The sequence below is a fragment of the Coregonus clupeaformis genome, chromosome 8 (genome assembly GCF_020615455.1).
Source record: "Coregonus clupeaformis isolate EN_2021a chromosome 8, ASM2061545v1, whole genome shotgun sequence".
Classification (NCBI taxonomy): Eukaryota; Metazoa; Chordata; class Actinopteri; order Salmoniformes; family Salmonidae; genus Coregonus; species Coregonus clupeaformis.
Genome location: NC_059199.1, coordinates 34,304,795 through 34,324,269, shown reverse-complemented (window position 1 = coordinate 34,324,269; position 19,475 = coordinate 34,304,795). Strand labels below are relative to the sequence as shown.

Here is a 19,475-nt window from a genome sequence, read left to right as displayed (position 1 = left end):
AGATGTGTTGGTTAGAGATGCAGCTTAACTGTGACACCAGTAAGGCCTGGAGGAGCCATATTGCTCAGCCCCATTTTACATCTCAAAACATGCATAGGTGGTAGGGGTTGGTTTGGAATTGGCTGCTTAACTAACCTCCCGCAGCCCCTGTGGCAGGCCTGAAGGGCCCGCCAGCAGCTCTCTGCCAGGTGGGTCTCTGTGAGGAGGACGGGGGTACCAGTAGCCCCTCCACGTGGCGTCCGATGGTCTCCTCCGCGGCCGCTGTGGTCTTGAGCACATCACTCAGCACCTGGCGGAGGCTCTCGTTGGCCTTACGCAGCAGATTCCTGAGGAAAGAAGAAAATAAAAATGTTGATGGAAAAAAGATTATGGAATTTCATTCACATGAAACAAATGTTTTGGTTACGGGTGAGGTTGGCAAGATGCTTTTGTTAACTACCTACGTACACAGAAACATGTGGTCCTTTGTCATATTCCCTGCATAAATGTATTTTTGAAGAAACTTTTTTATGTTGAAAAAAATAAATAAAGTAGCTAAAATCTTCTAATATTGCTCTTTAAGAGCACCTGCTGAATGAACCCATTTATATAAAAATATTACATTGTCATAGTCAGTATAGAACACAGCGTATACTTTTTTAGTATAGGTCGGGTCCCTTGTCTGTCTAACCTTCAGTTTATATGTGGTTATCAAAAATAAAACAATTCTCTAGTCGAAATGGTAAAATCATGACGTGCACTGGAGTAAAATTTTTTTTTTACAATATAAATTAAATGAAAACTTCAAACATTTCTATCGTTCTATAGTCATACCTTTCAGTAGTGATGACCTGATGATCTGGACAGGAAGAATCATCCCCTCCATCTTGTGATGAAAACTTTCCACCCACGGCCGTCTTCCTCCTGACCTCTTCATCTTCCTTCTTTCCTCTCTTCTTCAGTAGATGGACCGGCAGGAGGGAGAAGAACGACAACAGCCCTGTCATCATCACCAGTTTACAGACAAGCACACACTTCCACACTGTGTTGACGATCCCTGGAAACATGAAACAGTGACGCCCAGGCGAGCTAAACGCATGACCATTATAAGGATTGTCGATTCAAAAATCGTCCAAGTGCGCCCCAGTACAGACACACTCACAAACACATTCACTTCCAAAGGAAGCGAGGGAAACACTAGTATCTGTGCTGTTATGGCAACAGGTACACCTGAGACAATGGGCTGATGCAGGAAGTAGAGCAGCTCCCTCTCTTGTTGAGGGAACAGAAATTCTGCTCATTCAGATAGAATATTAAATCAAGAGATGTTCACGTCCATTCCTAAATGACCACATTGTGTATACTGGTTGAAGCTGTTGACGTTTCTGCCACAATCTTTTTACCTATGAGCTCCAATCATTGTATTTCGTCATTTGGTTGAGATTTAACAGTTTGACATTTAAATGAAAATGAAAAACTGTTATAGAGTAGGTACTCTTCATGTCATAATAAGTTAGGCTATTATGCAAAGAGCACAGTCCCAACTGAACGTCAGTAAATGCAGTCAATAGATTAAAAGGACTGAATGTATTGCGGGTATAATATAAACTCAGCAAAAAAAGAAACGTCCCTTTTTCAGGACCCTGTCTTTCAAAGATAATTCGTAAAAATCCAGATAACTTCACAGATCTTCATTGCAAAATGTTTAAACACTGTTTCCCATGCTTGTTCAATGAACCATAAACCATTAATGAACATGCACCTGTGGAACGGTCGTTAAGACACTAACAGCTGACAGAGGGTAGGCAATTAAGGTCACAGTTATGAAAATTTGGACACTAAAGAGGCCTTTCTACTGACTCTGAAAAACACCAAAAGAAAGATGCCCAGGGTCCCTGCTCATCTGCGTGAACGTGCCTTAGGCATGCTGCAAGGAGGCATGAGGACTGCAGATGTGGCCCCCAACCCCATCACTGATGATGCTGAGGTGGAAAGTAGTAGAGGTGCAACTGAACTGTAAAATAAAAAGATGACCTTTTCTTTCTGTGAGCCTCTGATTTTCATTTGCGGTTTTGCCCTTTCCTTCTTTCCACTTTATTTTCTCTCGTTCCCTCCATCTCCATCGGAGGAATATCCCATCTGCACTCAATAAGCAAGTCGCCTTAATTTATTAAATGACCAAAATGATAACATTCACAACAACTTAGAATTGGTGTTTGCTGCTTCATATTTTCTTTGAATCAAAACGTTAGAACATTTGTGATTCAGTGGTGTAAACATTAGCTCGTAGCTTAGCTCACCCCTTGTATCAACTTTGCAAGTTTGTCAAGTAAGTAAGGAACTTATTTATACATGCAATCTCTTCCATGCACTCACACACACACTCAAACAAAGGGAAAAAGTTGCCTAAATGCATGCAAACTCCAGCTATGAACTACCCTCTGACAACCAAAAAACACAAATCGGGTAAATTGCAGTTAAATAACTTATTTGCCAAGTTGTCTTCAACATTACAGGATTAGTCTTAAGTGTTTCATCATGGAGGTAATGCCTAATCATGCAATAAATGTATTGTGAAAAGCCTGCCGGAGCAAGGGGTCGGTGAGTGTGTGTGTGTGTGTGTGTGTGTGTGTGTGTGTGTGTGTGTGTGTGTGTGTGTGTGGGTGTGGGTGTGGGTGTGGGTGTGGGTGTGGGTGTGGGTGTGGGTGTAGCACACCATGAGTGTGGTCAGTACTTCCCACAATGACCTTTCAAAATACACAAATATTTAGTTCAGCATCAATATCTCAAGCATGTGAAACACAGGGCTTGAATGACAGCTCAAGTACTCAGATCATATTACGATGGTGCTTCAATTTCCTCCCACACTTATCGCTTATGAGGACATAGAAATATCTACTGTATGCTTTCAAGTAGGCAAGCATTGTTACATTGAGGCTTGCTAGACCCTTTAGCAATGCAAAAAATCAAAACGAAAAGTTACTATGGCATATACTTTTTTGCAGTTGCATTAGTTAATGTTTAGCACATACTTTAGGTGCCAATGCTAGCAAACAGGCTATGTTCTTCCTAATGAAAATAAACGCCCTGTGGGTGTAGCCAATATGGCAGCCGAGTGAAGCGGCTTCGGTTAGACATCACAGCCTCTTCGACTAGAAACACATTGGACATCATATGACGCTCGTCGGATGTGGCAGGGCTTGAAAACTATTACAGACTACAAAGGGAAGCACAGCCACGAGCTGCCCAGTGACACAAGCCTACCAGACGAGCTAAACCACTTCTATGCTCGCTTCGAGGCAAGCAACACTGAAGCATGCATGAGAGCACCAGCTGTTCCGGATGACTATGTGATCACGCTCTCCGTAGCCGATGTGAGTAAGACTTTTAAGCAGGTCAACATTCACAAGGCCGCAGGGCCAGACGGATTACCAGGACGTGTACTCCGAGCATGTGCTGACCAACTGGCAAGTGTCTTCACTGACATTTTCAACATGTCCCTGACTGAGTCTGTAATACCAACATGTTTCAAGCAGACCACCATAGTCCCCGTGCCCAAGAACTCTAAGATAACCTGCCTAAATGACTACCGACCCGTAGCACTGACGTCTGTAGCCATGAAGTGCTTTGAAAGACTGGTCATGGCTCACATCAACAGCATAATCCCAGAAACCCTAGACCCACTCCAATTTGCATACCGCCCCAACAGATCCACAGATGATGCAATCTCTATCGCACTCACACTGCCCTTTCCCACCTGGACAAGAGGAACACCCTACGTGAGAATGCTATTCATTGACTACAGCTCAGCATTCAACACCATAGTGCCCTCTAAGCTCATCACTAAGCTAAGGATCCTGGGACTAAACACCTCCCTCTGCAACTGGATCCTGGACTTCCTGACGGGCCGCCCCCAGGTGGTAAGGGTAGGTAACAACACATCTGCCACACTGATCCTCAACACGGGGGCCCCTCAGGGGTGCGTGCTCAGTCCCCCTCCTGTACTCTCTGTTCACCCATGACTGCATGGCCAGGCACGACTCCAACACCATCATTAAGTTTGCCGACGACACAACAGTGGTAGGCCTGATCACCGACAACGATGAGACAGCCTATAGGGAGGTGGTCAGAGATCTGGCCGTGTGGTGCCAGGACAACAACCTCTCCCTCAACGTGACCAAGACAAAGGAGATGATTGTGGACTACAGGGAAAAAAAAAGAGGACTGAGCACGCCCCCATTCTCATCGACGGGCTGTAGTGGAACAGGTTGAGAGCTTCAGTTCCTTGGTGTCCACATCACCAACGAACTATCATGGTCCAAACACACCAAGACAGTCGTGAAGAGTGCACGACAAAGCCTATTCCCCTCAGGAGACTAAAAAGATTTGGCATGGGTCCTCAGATCCTCAAAAAATTCTACAGCTGCACCATCGAGAGCATCCTGACTGGTTGCATCACCGCCTGGTATGGCAACTGCTTGGCCTCCGACCGCAAGGCACTACAGAGGGTAGTGCGTACGGCCCAGTACATCACTGGGGCAAAGCTTCCTGCCATCCAGGACCTCTATACCAGGCGGTGTCAGAGGAAGGCCCTCAAAATTGTCAAAGACTCCAGCCACCCTAGTCATAGACTGTTCTCTCTGCTACCGCACGGCAAGCGGTACCGGAGTGCCAAGTCTAGGTCCAAAAGACTTCTCAACAGCTTCTACCCCCAAGCCATAAGACTCCTGAACAGCTAACCATGGCTACCCGGACTATTTGCACTGCCCCCCACCCCATCCTTTTTACTGCTGCTACTCTGTTAAGTATTTATGCATAGTCACTTTAACTCTACCCACATGTACATATTACCTCAACTACCTCAACTAGTCGGTGCCCCCGCACATTGACTCTACAACGGTACCCCCCTGTATATATAGCCTCCCTACTGTCACTTTATTTTACTTCTGCTCTTTTTTTCTCAACACTTTTTTTGTTGTTGTTTTATTCTTACTTTTTTTGTTTAAAATAAATGCACTGTTGGTTAAGGGCTGTAAGTAAGCATTTCACTGTAATGTCTGCACCTGTTGTATTCGGCGCATGTGACCAATAAAATTTGATTTGATTTGATTTGATAGTAGGCTGGGGCTTAGGCAAAAAAAAAAAAACATTGAGAGAAAGGGCTAGAAGGAGAAGGGGAACATCTAGTGTAAGGACACAGTGTTATCCTTCAAAAGGCCCCTGGAGGGTTTGTACAAAGCAAACTACACCATGTGAGGTATAATAATATCCCTCCTCAGGCGATCAAGTGGTTTAACCCACTAAGTGCTTCTCAATATGGAGAGCAATGGGTTAGAAGAGACAATACTTGGCAGGTGGATGAAAATCATCGTCGCTTCATTTAACAAAGAACTACATTCAGCTTCTGCTGATGGTGGTTGTATTTGGTATTTTAGATTGCATGTTTTGTAGATCTTAAGAACTATTCAAAGTACTAAGCCTGTGCAACCTAGCACCTAATGCCAACCTAAACGTCATAACCCCAAATACCAAGCTAAGTCTAGTATCAACTGCCTCCATCCGAGACATGCTGCTGTTGAAATCAAACTCACTCATGAAAGCGCTATCAGGAAAGCCCCATTGCTAACCTGCTCAGATCCAGGACCTCCGCGCCGAAGCTGCTCTTTAATCCTACGGAGCTCCGCAGTCCTCTCCTCCAGCTCTCTCTCCAGCCTCTCTTTGTCCTCCGCGAACCTCCTCTGCACCTCCTCCGGAGAAATCCCCTTGGTGAGTGAGGTCCTGGGGGTCTGCTGCTCCTCTTCCTCGTCCTCCTCGGACTGGGTCTGCATGGCCGAGGTGGTCTCACGGGCACTCTTGGCGATTCGGGCCAATTCACTCTGCTGGGCAAACTCCACCGACATCTGAACTATGACCTAAGAGAGATGCGTATGAGGCATCATAGTGGAATGGTTTGAACTTAATGTTGTTAAGTGAAATAAAAAGTATATTTTCAACTAAATTTGAAAGGCAATTCAATCCAGATAGGACTAAAAGCACTGCTCCCCACTAATAAATGCTAAAAACTTTCGGTGCAACTTAAACGGTATGCTTTGTACTTAAGTACATATGACTCCTGTGTGTGTTAAGTTCACAGGATTCAACTGTGCCCTCGGATACAGTTAGTGCTTTAAACATACATAGGCTGCTCATTAAAATACCAGCCAAATATCTGCACTCTCCAAAATTCTCCAGGATATGTTTTCTTGCTTGTTAGTCGTTTAAGTCATTCTACAAGAGTACAGTAGGACCTCAGAGATACAAACACGTCAGGAAGGGAGGTTGTTCAGAATACGAAAATATTTGTCATTATGAAATCGACTTAAACTATGTACAAAATATGATTTGCATACCTACACATATTTAGCCAGATACTGTATGCCTGAGCTGTTGTTAGTACATGAAAGCAACATTTAAGTTTGTCTATCGCCTACAATAGCTCTTGTTTTTTGGGGAGTTTAATAATTGTCCCCTTTCAATATTGCCTGTTCGGCAGTCAACTTCTTACCTTAGCTATCTCCTCCTCCACCCTCTCCTGGTGTCTCCTCTCCTCCGCGCTGGGCCCCTCGATAGAGCGGATGCCCCCGTTGATGCCCTCCGGATCCTGCTTCACCTGTGACCACACCTCCTCCGCCCCTTCCTCCCTCACTTTCTCTCTCTTTTCCTGCTCCCGCTCTTCTCTGAGTCTGGTGAGCTCAGCACAGTGTTGCTCCTTCAGCGCGGCCACCTCCTGGAGGTACTTGTGGTAGAGCGCTCTCCTCAGTGCCTGCAGCTGCGCTGTCAGGCTCATAGACTTGGCCGGTCTGTGAAGCTCCGCGTCCAGGCCCACCAACAACGCCTCCTCCTCCACCAGCTAGAGACGAGGGGGAGGAGTGGACAAGGAAAAGGATGGGGAAAGGATGGACACAGATAGACCAAAATAAATGCGCCGGAGAGAAACGTATATCGAAAGAAAAATAGGAGAGGAGAGAGAAACAGGGATTGAGTGAAAGTCAGAGGAGAAAATAGAGGGAAAGATCCAGAGGCTTTTCAGAGAGTGTGCCCCCTCCCTTTCCCCTTACGCCTCAGCCACCCACTGGAGATAAATGCACCGATTCTACTTCCTATGCCTCCAAGGCTGAATGATGCACTGATAAATAGATGACAGACATCCTATAGAGCCGAGTTTCAGTTCGGATAGAGCACCAGTACGTCAAGCTACAATAGTAAGTATTTTCTTTTTCAGCTATGTCTTTCACTCAGTGAATCGTTATTGTGCTATAATGGTGCCTGGTGTTGGTTGCTCTCATTGCTCTCATTTTCTATCACTCTCCTCCTACCGCCATCTCCCTCCCCCTCTCGTCCTTTCCGTCTACTCCTTGTGTTCCCCATCTTTCTCTCTCTCACCGGACATCTCTCCATTTCTCACCCTTTCTTTCTGTATATTCTTTCTCCCTCAATTTCTGAGCTGCTCTCTTCTCCTGCTTTCTTCTCTGATGTGAGAGTCAGTGTCTCACGCTGCTAGACTGGAAAGTAAGGGAGGTAGAGGGAGAGAACGAGTGGGAGGTGCAGTGATGGTGAGAGAGGGAGACTTGACTGAAATGGACCGGGTCACTCATGCGGACAGAATCGTCCTTTCATGCAGCCGAAGACTGGAGTACCGTAGTACTATATTGCTAACGCTAGCATCCACACTACGCTAACCACTTACATAACCGGCACCGACTCTGAAACTTCCCCTCAGATAAAAATCCATTTGAATGTGGCCTCTCACTGCAGCCAGCCAACCAGGGATCTGGGGCAGGTTTTAGCCAAAGGCTGCATCCCCCCCATCATCTCTCCTCCTCATCCTTCGCTCACAGTGACAGCTAATGGAGTGTCTTAATTCAAATCAGCATTTGGGCTCGGATCGAGGGGAGGTGGTGTGTCATGGGGGAAGATTTTGATAGCGAGAATGGAGGGAGCAAACCTTTAGTTCTTCTGCGTCCTCTTCCTCTGTCCGCAAGCCAAGCTGGGCAGCACTGGACAGGCTGAAAGACAAGTCAGTTCAAAATGTAAGAAACAGGTAGTCTTAAAAGCAAGCACATTAAACAAGACATACCTACACTTTATGAAATGCAGTACCGATAGGTTTGAAATGATCTTGGCAAATTGAGCACTACAGTAAACAACTTCACAATGTGGTTAAAGAAAGTTTGCTACGGCAGAATTAAATATAAAGACCAAAGACATTAGTGAAAGGTAAAGGGTAAACAAACCTCCACTATAGTAAATAGATAGCCTACTAGTGAATCTACTAGTACTTTTTAGGAGGATGGAATTCATGGTTTACTTTTCTGAGAACTAAGTTCAGTTAATTTCCAACCACCCACTGTGTGTGAATTGTACAGGGAACTGCCCCACCCAAATTCTCCTTTGGGATTAGATAACTGGCACCATGCTATCAATCAATGTCATCATGGGGCATGTTCAGTGGGCTGCAATGTTTTAAACTTTGTGGATAGGAATGTATTGTATAGAACTGACACACGATTAGTAGTATTCTGAGGGTTACATGATACATTTCTATCTGAATGTTCGGTAACCTTACCCTGCCCTGAATAAGCCCTCAGGCCTTGATACCAAAAGGCTCTGATGCCAAAAGGCTCCAAGTATTAATATAATTTAACTGCAGGGGGCAGTAATATCTCATTTAATTCTACCCATTAGATTAGAACAGGGATGGGCAACTGGCGACCCGTGGGCGACATCATGGCCCCCTTTTGAAGGCCCTCTGATAAATAATTTTGAGTAGAAAATCAGTCGGGGTCTCAACTTACTGTTGCAAGTTAGAATAGTAGAATACAAAAGGTGTAACTTCGAAAGTTGGTTGTGCATCAGCACAAATTAGTCTAGCTGCCAGCCCCCATTGATTTTGTTAGTCAGTCTCACTCAGATATCATATTAAAAACTGCAAACATTTCTCTCCACCCTATGGCAAAATGTGTCAAATTGCAGAAAATTCTGTAAAACATCACATTTTCCTCTCCACCCCATAGCTTAGAGTAGAATTGCATGAAATTAGTTATAAAATTGAAAAATCTTCTCTATGCCCCATCGCAAAATGTGTAGAATTGCAGCAAACTTTCTTTAATACTGCAACAATTTGTCTATGCCCCATGCAAAATGTGTAGAATTGCACAAAATTAACTCTAAAACTCAACATTTCTCTCCGCTGTCAAGAGGGGGGCTGCTAAATGTTTTGCTCACAATGTGTTGGGGGGGTTATGCACATGTGGGTAAGCAGACCAGAGAGCAACTGCGGCCCCTCATGAAGAGTTCAGATTTTGTGGCCCCCACCCCCATCAAAGTTGCCCATCCCTGTATTAGAAGATGGTTTATCACTGTGTAACCTAACAAAGCAGGCGTAGAAAGACGCCTGAGCGGAGTCCCCACTTCCATTTTTCAGGGGAAACAGAAGTTAGGTTGAAAATACTGTATCCCTGAAAACCAGAAACATCCACTTTCTGCCATCGCCACTAAGGGTGATCATAGTGAAACTGGCCTCAACAGTAGATGGTAAGCAATGCTGAAGTCAAAATATCCGAAATTAGCATGCTTCAACTTTCATGCCCAAATCAGCAACAACCCTAAAGCGTGGAGACAGAGCAGTCTCTTTGTCCAGGCTACTTACAGGGTAAATAACAAAATGTCATTTTCAAATTTGGGAGAATTATCCCTTCAATTTTCTACTGATATGAAAACACCTTGAAGGGGGCCAAATGGGGAGATGGATGTTTCTGCTCTTTGCCTAGATATGTTGGGCAGGAAAAACCCTACTTTGTGGGTTAGTGACTAACATGACTCCAGTCTGTAATGGTTTTAACCACCACCGTAAATACTTAATAAGCTGGGCTGTGCTGTGCAGCTGGCATAAAAGGTATCATTGCTTCACTAGACTCTCCCAGTGTTTTGCATATGGATAAATGGTAAACTCTAAGCATTTAAAATTGGCCACTGTCTGGAAGTGTAACTATTGGTTTTATCATACCCTCTAGGAGTTAATAAAGTTGATTTAATGCGATTCAAATGCGACAGGATAAGTAAATGGATCTTAATTGCCAATTTAGCCAACACCATTATATATGGAATATAGTAGGGAATTATATAGTAGAGCAGATCACTCCGTAAATGATCAAAATCATTCGATTTTGAGAAGGGGTGAAATCCAAAAGTTATTCATTGGCTATGTCATAGCTAACTTGTAAAAGAAGACAATTCAATACGTTTCTAGATACACGGGCTCCGATACGATACATGAATGATACGTTTTAGTTTGAGACGATTCGGTGCGATTCGGTTTGATTAGAGAACGAATCGATACGATTCAATGCACTATCATTTGTTGCATAAACACATTCATTTTCCATTCTAAAATCAAATCTGCCGCTGATGGAACTCATGAATAAGGCTTGAAATGACTTGCATGCTTTCTAAATATAGTATAATCAAATTATAAAATGCCTAACTAAGATTTCATCTTCTTTATAACTGTAAAATACATATTTGTATGTTTAGTGTTAGAGAAAATGTGTATATTTTCTATAGGTCTCTCTTGATCAAAACGTCTGCTCCCATCGTTGTGAACGTCTCACAGAGCTCTAGCTTGTTGGGAACTCTCCTTTCATCTCATAATTAACCTTGTCAGTCTATGACAAACAGAAGGTGTTTGTTTAAAATCTATGAATTATTTTAGATGAATGGCTATAAATCGATCTCTGAATGTACTACCGTAATGAAACCACTCTCTCCTGCTGTGCTACGACGTAACAATTGCAGGCATATGCTTTGTTAGTGGCCGTGACGTAGGGTTCAGCCAGGAGTTGATGGACAGTCGGAAGAGTGAATGAAATGGTAGCAGGGACATCCCAGCTTTAAATGGTTTCAGATTACACAGGCTCAGAAAATATACTCTGTGTCCGTGGGAACCAGAGCTATCGCTCAATGCAAGCCATTTCGATCTAAGGTGTCCACAGATTGATTTATAAACAAAAATGACAGTTGGAACCAGTACCAGAACCACGCAGTTCCCCTAAAATGGAGACTTTACATCTAAGAGATTTCAACTTGTCATTTTTGCAGATTAAGTGTTTGAGCTAGTAATGTATCAATATCTCTTTTACAAATTAACTATGACATAGCTAATGAATATATAGCACAACTCTGGATTACACCCCCCATCTCAAAATCAAATTGTTTTGACTGTTTGGACGTTTTTACGGAGTGATCTTCTCTTCTCCTCTCGCGTCGGCCATGCAGTGTGCCTTGCAAAAGTGATTGCTGTCCTCGTTATGAAATTATCAACTTTACCCTGTATATCTAAAAAATGACCATATACACTGAGCATATGCTCTTTCCATGACAGACTGACCAGGTGAATCCAGGTGAAAGCCATGATCCCTTATTGATGTCACTTGTTAAATCCACTTCAATCAGTGTAGATGAAGGGGAGGAGACAGGTTAAAGAAGGATTTTTAAGCCTTGAGACAATTGAGACATGGATTGTGTATGTGTGCCATTCAGAGAGTGAATGGGCAAGACAAAATATTTTAATGCCATTGAACGGGGTATGATAGTTGGTCCCAGGCGCACCGGTTTGAGTGTGTCAAGAACTGCAACGCTGCTGGATTTTTCACGCTGAACAGTTTCCTGTGTGTATCATGAATGTTCCACCACCCAAAGGACATCCAGCTTGAAAACTGTGGGAAAAATTGGAGTCAACATGGGCCAGCATCCCTGTGGAACACTTGACACCTTGTAGAGTCCATACCTGACAAATTGAGGCTGTTCTGAGGGCCAAACAGGGTGCAACTCAATATCAGGAAGGAGTTCCTGATGTATTGTACACTGATTGTTTAAAGCAAAACTACCAAACCTATTGCTGATGGTGAACCTGAACGATCAAAATCAAATATATTGTAAGCCCCGTCCAGCAGGTATCGCCAAATGAGAGTTGTGTCTCCGGTAGCTTACTTTAATTTCAGTAAAACACAATTTAAAACAGCGCATTTGATAAAAATACCTATCAAATTACAATGGCCTAATATTGCGCAAGCCATTTTACAAACACTTGAATGTTGAGCACAGATGTGTCAGATCAGGAATGGGCCTAACTCTCGGTCATGCAAAATGACTTGTAGATCAATGACTGTCAACACAATTACATGCAGTTCAACACCGAAGGAGAGGACGCATCAGTTGTCACAAAAGATGAGGTATTTTCGGAAGGTAGAAAGAATGTAACATGAGCAACAACAAAAAATGTGAACCGGCAATTCGTAATGTTTCAATCTATTTTCTGACCGATTCATGCTAGATTTTGGTTTGGGGTCTGAAGACCGATGTACTTGTATCTTAAACATTTAAATCTGGGACCGATGCATATCGGTGAATGTTAGTGGTTCCTCATTTAAAAGTTGCATCATACTGCAGCACAGCTTGCAGGATGTTGCGGTATGGTACAGCATGTTACAGTGCATGACCTCATAGTATTTTACTGTCAGACATTGTTGCCGTTAATGCCGTTATTGCTTGTTGAAACCACCAGAGGGCATCTTTGAGGGTGTCTTTATGAAGCTTTCTTACTTTATGAAGCTTGTACTTTCCCAAATAATCCTACAGAGGTCCATGCAGGCCAGACGTTTTTGATTGCTATACCCGATCTGAAAGAGCATAACAAGTTAATTAATTTTGTTGGCATGAAGCAACCGTAGCCTCAGCTACTATAGCACAGAAATACATCTTAAAACGTGCTATTATGTTATTTTGAAATAAATTGTCTTAGTATCATGTTTTTTAAATGACCTTCTTAAACAAAATATTAATGGATTTCTTTGTGATTGTGTAAATTAAATTTATTTATTTATTAGACTGGCGGCTATTGGTAGGCTACTCGTTGAGTCCCGGCTATTCTACTGTTAATATGCATACCGCGCAGCAGACCTTCATGGCGCTTTGAGGATGAAATGCTCAGTAAGTTTGTCTTTTATGATATTTATCTTAATGTAGGCCTACTGCTAGAATGTAAAATACACATATTTCGGTAAATTCAGGGACAGGTGGGTTCAAGGTTTTTATTGAAATGACATGGAGCTGTCGGACTAAGAGTCCTGTTTACTGTAGCGGTCTTAACATAACTTACATATTGACCTACAGGCCTACTTCAATATATAGCAATGATTCATGCATTTGTGCAAGTCATCACCCCAGACAGCACACATACATCTCGCCGACTTCTGCCTGATGTATACATGATACATTGGGCTGATGTAGTATGGAGAGCGTTTGCACATTGGCAAGATGTCGCCGAGATGTCGGCATTAGATCGCATTTGCCCTTCAGCCCTGTTTGGATGATGCATGTCAAAGCTGCTAAATTATACTGGCAATAATTTAAAAAACTATATGATTTACATTTTAGTCATTTAGCAGATGCAACTTACAGTAGTGAGTGCATACATTTTTGTACTTTCTTTCCCCTCATACTTGTCCCTCGTGGGAACACACAACCCTGGCATTGCAAGCGCCATGCTCTACCAACTGAGCTACATTTAACAATAAATAAACCGCAACATGTCGGCTAAAGCAATTGAATTCAGGAATTAACTCCACAGTTTTTAATCTTGACTGTACTACAGACCTTAAAATATGTTTTATTAGAACAGACTATATGGGATTGATTATAATTTGTTTGTAAATTATTATTGTATTTGTTGTGTTGTTTACACTGCTCGAAATGGTCAGAAAAAATATGAATCACACATTCTGTAATAAGCACGCAGGGCTAGCTCCTCCTAACCTCCATGTCATTATCATTAGTCGGCAAACATCCATTAAAACATTTAAAGTCCCTAAAAATTGAAATCAATGTGGCAAGAGTCTATTGTCCTGCTAATAGCCCATCATGGGTGGATGACTTATTTTGTATTCCAATGTATTGAATGAATGTATTAATTACGGCATTTACCATTCTCATTCTCGGAGTGGAAACGGCTGTTTGCAGAGTTCACAACCTGCTACACTTGTAAAAACAAGTGTTTGAAAACATGTTTTCTAAATGCCTCCAGCTTACTTTGTAAAGTGGTGGGTGATGCGCTGATAGCCTGTTGCCTGCACTTGAATGGTGAATGGGAGGCGCACATCAATTAAGAGTTGAGGGAAAAAAATTACGCTAATTGTTCTATAGACCGATAAGCATGACGGTCAAATGTATTTACACCCAGAAATTGGGGGATTTTTGTAGAGTGAATTATGTGGATTATAATAAATTAAAATATTTGTAGGGGTTGTTGCATCGTATCTGGATGGCCAGATACATTTACATTTTAGTCATTTAGCAGACGCTCTTATCCAGAGCGACTTACAGTTTAGTGAGTGCATACATTTTTCATACTGATACAAATTAGTTTCGATCACCAATTAGCTATTATGGAGGGTTTCGGCTGGCTACTGTCCAATTTAATGGCTCATCAATGCGTGAACTGTGACCAATGTCCATCACTACTGTAAACCGAGAATTGTATTCTAAAAAATAAAAACAGCATCGACAGTGGTAGAAATATATTATTTAATTAGATTCTTTTTATTATGACTTTCAAAATGCATATGTTTATTAGGCTACCGTACAGTGTGACAAAAACTAACAGAACAATGAGATGTTTATTGTAGCCTAAATATACTGGGAGAGCAGGCCATGTCCAGACTTTCTCAATGAGTACTAGAGGTCATCAACTCGGTCTTTAATGCTTTTTCGGGTTGCATCACTCATGGACAGAAACTTCTGAGACAGTATTCATGACAAACACTGAGGTTCACTGGTAAGCCACATTTGCCTCGGGATCCACCCCAGTTGCTATTCTATGTCCACTCGTGGTATCGCTCGTGGTGAGCAGTTCGTCATGTTCTTGTGTCAGAAGAGGAAGAGGAATGGAAATATCAGGGTGAACCAACGACCCGACGAACCCGCCATGATTGTTGCCTCTGCCTGTTGGAGATGGAGTTCCAGAGCTCACAGGTGTGCCTGGCATGGATTGTGACTCCATCATCTCGTCCCTCACCCTCTTCAATGTGTCATTCGCCGCCTGACTCTTGACCAATGCCAACTGACTCTACGTATCGCCCGTAACTCTGGAACGGGAAGCACCATAGAAAGAAGCTGGCTTGCTGGGTGGGGTGAGGAGTACTGGAAAGGTGTGACTCCAAGTTCCAATAGGCCATAAGTATACAGCAGACCTCCCACTGTCCTCACTTTGACTATGCTGTAGCACATACTGTAGCTATGATGAGCAATCTCTCTCTCAAATGCAGACAATGACCCAAAACACAAAGCCGCCCGGGTTTGCATTGCAAATGAGGGCATAAACTGGGTCAAGACGCCAGCACAGTAAGTAGACCTACAAAACTTTTTCGCAGCACATTACTCAACACTAGTGACTCACCTCACCTACGGTAGGCCTACAGTATATCAAAACAAACAAAAAATCATCTCTACATGTACGTCTCCTGATTTAAACCCGATCGAACTTGTTTGGCATCAACTGAAAACATTCATCCGTAACTCCGCCAAGCCGACAAGCAAAGATGAACTGGTGAAGCCCATCAAGATGTTTTGGCTTGAGAAACAAATGATACAACAATGCAACAAATTACACTGATCATCTCAGCAAGGTTTTCCCCATGGTCGTGGAGCTGGGGGGAAGTGCAACTAAAAGGGAGTTGAGATGTAGTTGAAATAAACATCTTTATTATTTTATTAACGAAAACATAAAGATGTCGATGAACAAATACACTATATGCGTCTTTCTTTTGGAAATATATAAATCATTACTTATAAGGCTGATTTGATTATTAGCTAGATTATAATAAATTGACATGTTTGTAGGGGGTTGATGCATTTTTCGTTAGGGCAAATCAGGTCTGTGATATTGATACATTTCTAACTTTAGTCTTGTATCAGGTGAACTGTTGTGTCCTCACATTTGGTCTGATAATTTCCCCATGTTCTCCAAGGTGTTCTCTTTCAATTGCTACTTCAATATACACTACCGGTCAAAAGTTTTAGAACACCTACCCATTCAAGGGTTTTTATTTGTACTATTTTCTACATTGTAGAATAATGGTGAAGACATCAAAACTATGAAATAACACATATGGAATCATGTAGTAACCAAAAAAGTGTTAAACAAATCAAAATATATTTTAGATTCTTCAAATAGCCACCCTTTGCCTTAATGACAGCTTTGCACACTTTTGGCATTCTCTCAACCAGCTTCTTGAGGTAGTCACCTGGGCTGCATTTAAATTAACAGGTGTGCCTTGTTAAAAGTTCATTTGTGGAATTTCTTTCCTTCTTAATGCTGTGACGTCACGAGAGGCTACACAGCTTTCAGCGGGATTGCTCAAGTAGTGCAAGGAGACAAGGTTCAAACAAAACAAGGATTTTATTATAGGTCTTGGGAAATTAACGAAAATATAACCAAATTCTGTTCTCTTGTGGCTCTTTAAGGGTTAACAGTTCAGGGATGTCTCTTCCACATCCAAAATCATAATTCTCACTCGCTCAGATAACTTTTCCCCAGCCTTACTGTAGTCCATGTTGCAGCTAGTGGCCAACCCAGCAAAAAGTCCTTCCAAATGTCTCTCACGTAGTTCCACAGGTGCATATATCCAAAGGTGAGTATTTCCCAAAGGTAAGTATCTCCAAATCCTTATATTCCTCATGGAAGTGGACGTGCAGCACTCTTGTCCTCCAGAGAGCCCAGGTTGGAGACTGTGTCTCTTCCCTTCCCCAACCTTCAGCTCATCAGCTCCTCATTTGTTTCAGCTGCGTGGGAAGATTGGCCATAGAGGGGTGGAGTTCCCGACCATACCAGCAGATGGAGCCATAGCTGTCTGGGTTTGCAGCCACCTCAGGGGGATGTAACGTCCCTCCAGGACACAGCCTCTCGTGACATCACACATCCCCCTCCTCGGGACCGACGTCCTCGTCGGGGTAAAGGCAGCGAAGAAGGCATCACGCCGGGAGAGGGCGTCCGCATTGCCGTGGTGCTTGCCAGACTGCTCTCTCTTCAACTCCTCCAACTCTAGGACCAGGGACTCAGCCTCCTGTTGTCTCTCCTTGAGTTTCTTACTGAACGCATCAGCCTTGGTTTTAGCAGAGTTTAGCTTCTGTTGAGCAGCTTTCAGTTCCTTCTCTCTCTCTGCCTCCGCATTCTTCATCTTGTTCTCCAACACCTTGTACTTCTCCTCTGCCTTCTTCTGGACCTCCTTACTACTGCGCAGGGTCTCCTCACACTCCTCGATGGTCCTGCGCAGCCTCTCCAGCTCCTCCTGTTGCTTAGGGAAGGAGCTCTGTTGGAGTTTAGCCTGGAGGATATCTAACTCTTCTGTCTTCATGTCTAACTGTTGCTTTAACAAACGATACCTCTCAGCGGTCCCCTTCAGACCAGACAGTTCTTTGTCCAGATTCTGTAGCTCCGTCTCTGTGTCGGTCTGGGCACCTGCCATCCCTATCAGAGCCCGGGCGGGAGTGAGTAACTCGGAGGATTGCACCGGAGCCTTCCCAGGATGAGTCTTGCCTCTCCGTTTCCGAGGTACTCGGGTTATCCTCTCCTGAGACTCTCTCCAGAGTGGGTAAAAGGCTGGGCAGTCTCGTCCAATTAGGACAGGGACGGGGGAGGGAATCAACCACCCCCGCCGTCGTGTGTATGGTTCCCCGTGTGCTGGTCATTGTAAGTTCAGTAATGGGGTATTCTCTGGTGTCCCCATGGACACAGGAAACTGGGAGGACTTTCCCCGGGGTCAGACACGTTGGGCCCACCAAATCCTTACGCACCAGGGTGGCCCGGCTACCAGAATCCAGTAAGGCCTCCACATCATGGTGATTCACAGTTACCGGGCAGGTGGGGGGGTCGATCTGGGCCGCCATCTACGACTCCCAAGAGCGAGGCAAAACGGTGTGTGGGTGCTGAGCTGGAGGACTCCGCAGTGGGCATAGGTTCATCGGCTGGTTTCCCACACTGCCAGGAGATATGTCCCATCTCCCCCACACCGGTAACACTGTCGAGTTTCCCCCTCCTGGTGTACTCTTCTTGGACCCGCCTGGTTTCTGGCTCCCCCTGGAGCCGGGATAAGTCCTGACGTGGCTGGGTTCGAGACCTTGGGGTCCTTTGGACGGGTTCTTCCCATTTGTGGTGGGGCCGCACTCCTGGGGTCTTTTCGGGAAGCATTCAGCATCTCCGCTGTGGCCTGGTACTTTTCCACAGCTTCCACGGTCAGATCAGCCGTGGTCAAGGCCTGTTGACTGATGAACCGTTTTGCCTCATAAGGCAGGGCGCGTAGGTAACGATCCACCACAACGGCCTCCACCACCGCCGCTGCTGTATTCCTCTGCGGATCCAGCCATTTCCTTGCGATTCGGACAAGTTCATGCATCTGCGCCCGAGGAGGTTGGTCTGGTTGGAAGGTCCAGCTGTGAAAGCGCTGGGCCATACCAAACTTTGTGAGTCCATATCTGCTGAGGATCTCAGACTTCAGGGCATCATAGTCAGTAACCTGGTCAGGGCCCAGGTCCTGGACAGCATTCAGCGATTCCCCAGTTAGAAAGGGGGCTAACAGACCAACCCACTGTTGCTTGGGCCAGGCTTCCCTAGTGGCCGTGGCCTCAAATGCATGCAGGTATGCCTCAATGTCATCGGTAGCTCCCATCTTAGATATAAAGTCACTTGCCTTTATTGGGCGGGTATTTTGGACCACCCTCTGTCTCTGCAACTGCAATTCCTCTGCCTTCAGAAGGTTGGCTTTCTTTTTGCTCCTCCAAGAGAGCCACGTTTGCTTGCATCTGGGCTTGCTGGCCAGCAACAAGGGCTTTCAATATGTCCTCCATTTCAGTCGGCGGGGAGCCTACGGCCAACTTGGAAAACTGGGTGATCAAACCTTCGGTATCCTCCTCTGACATGCACTATTAACGCTTGAGCGTGCCCGTATTCTCCACCATCTGTGACGTCACGAGAGGCTACACAGCTTTCAGCGGGATTGCTCAAGTAGTGCAAGGAGACAAGGTTCAAACAAAACAAGGATTTTATTATAGGTCTTGGGAAATTAACGAAAATATAACCAAATTCTGTTCTCTTGTGGCTCTTTAAGGGTTAACAGTTCAGGGATGTCTCTTCCACATCCAAAATCATAATTCTCACTCGCTCAGATAACTTTTCCCCAGCCTTACTGTAGTCCATGTTGCAGCTAGTGGCCAACCCAGCAAAAAGTCCTTCCAAATGTCTCTCACGTAGTTCCACAGGTGCATATATCCAAAGGTGAGTATTTCCCAAAGGTAAGTATCTCCAAATCCTTATATTCCTCATGGAAGTGGACGTGCAGCACTCTTGTCCTCCAGAGAGCCCAGGTTGGAGACTGTGTCTCTTCCCTTCCCCAACCTTCAGCTCATCA

General features: G+C 44.1%; 1 protein-coding gene across 3 annotated transcripts in view; it reads right to left on the bottom strand.

The window, feature by feature from the left end:
* Positions 1–19,475, bottom strand: part of LOC123491394 (A-kinase anchor protein 9-like) — a 131,624-nt gene that overhangs the window by 57,383 nt on the left and 54,766 nt on the right. For all 3 annotated transcript variants that reach the window (XM_045221973.1, XM_045221974.1, XM_045221975.1), the window contains exons 16-20: positions 7,964–8,024; positions 6,524–6,868; positions 5,607–5,891; positions 814–935; positions 136–326 (exon numbers count right to left, since the gene is read on the bottom strand). In XM_045221973.1, the coding sequence (XP_045077908.1) occupies positions 136–326; positions 814–935; positions 5,607–5,891; positions 6,524–6,868; positions 7,964–8,024 (1,004 nt within the window). The remainder of the gene's footprint in view (positions 1–135; positions 327–813; positions 936–5,606; positions 5,892–6,523; positions 6,869–7,963; positions 8,025–19,475) is intronic.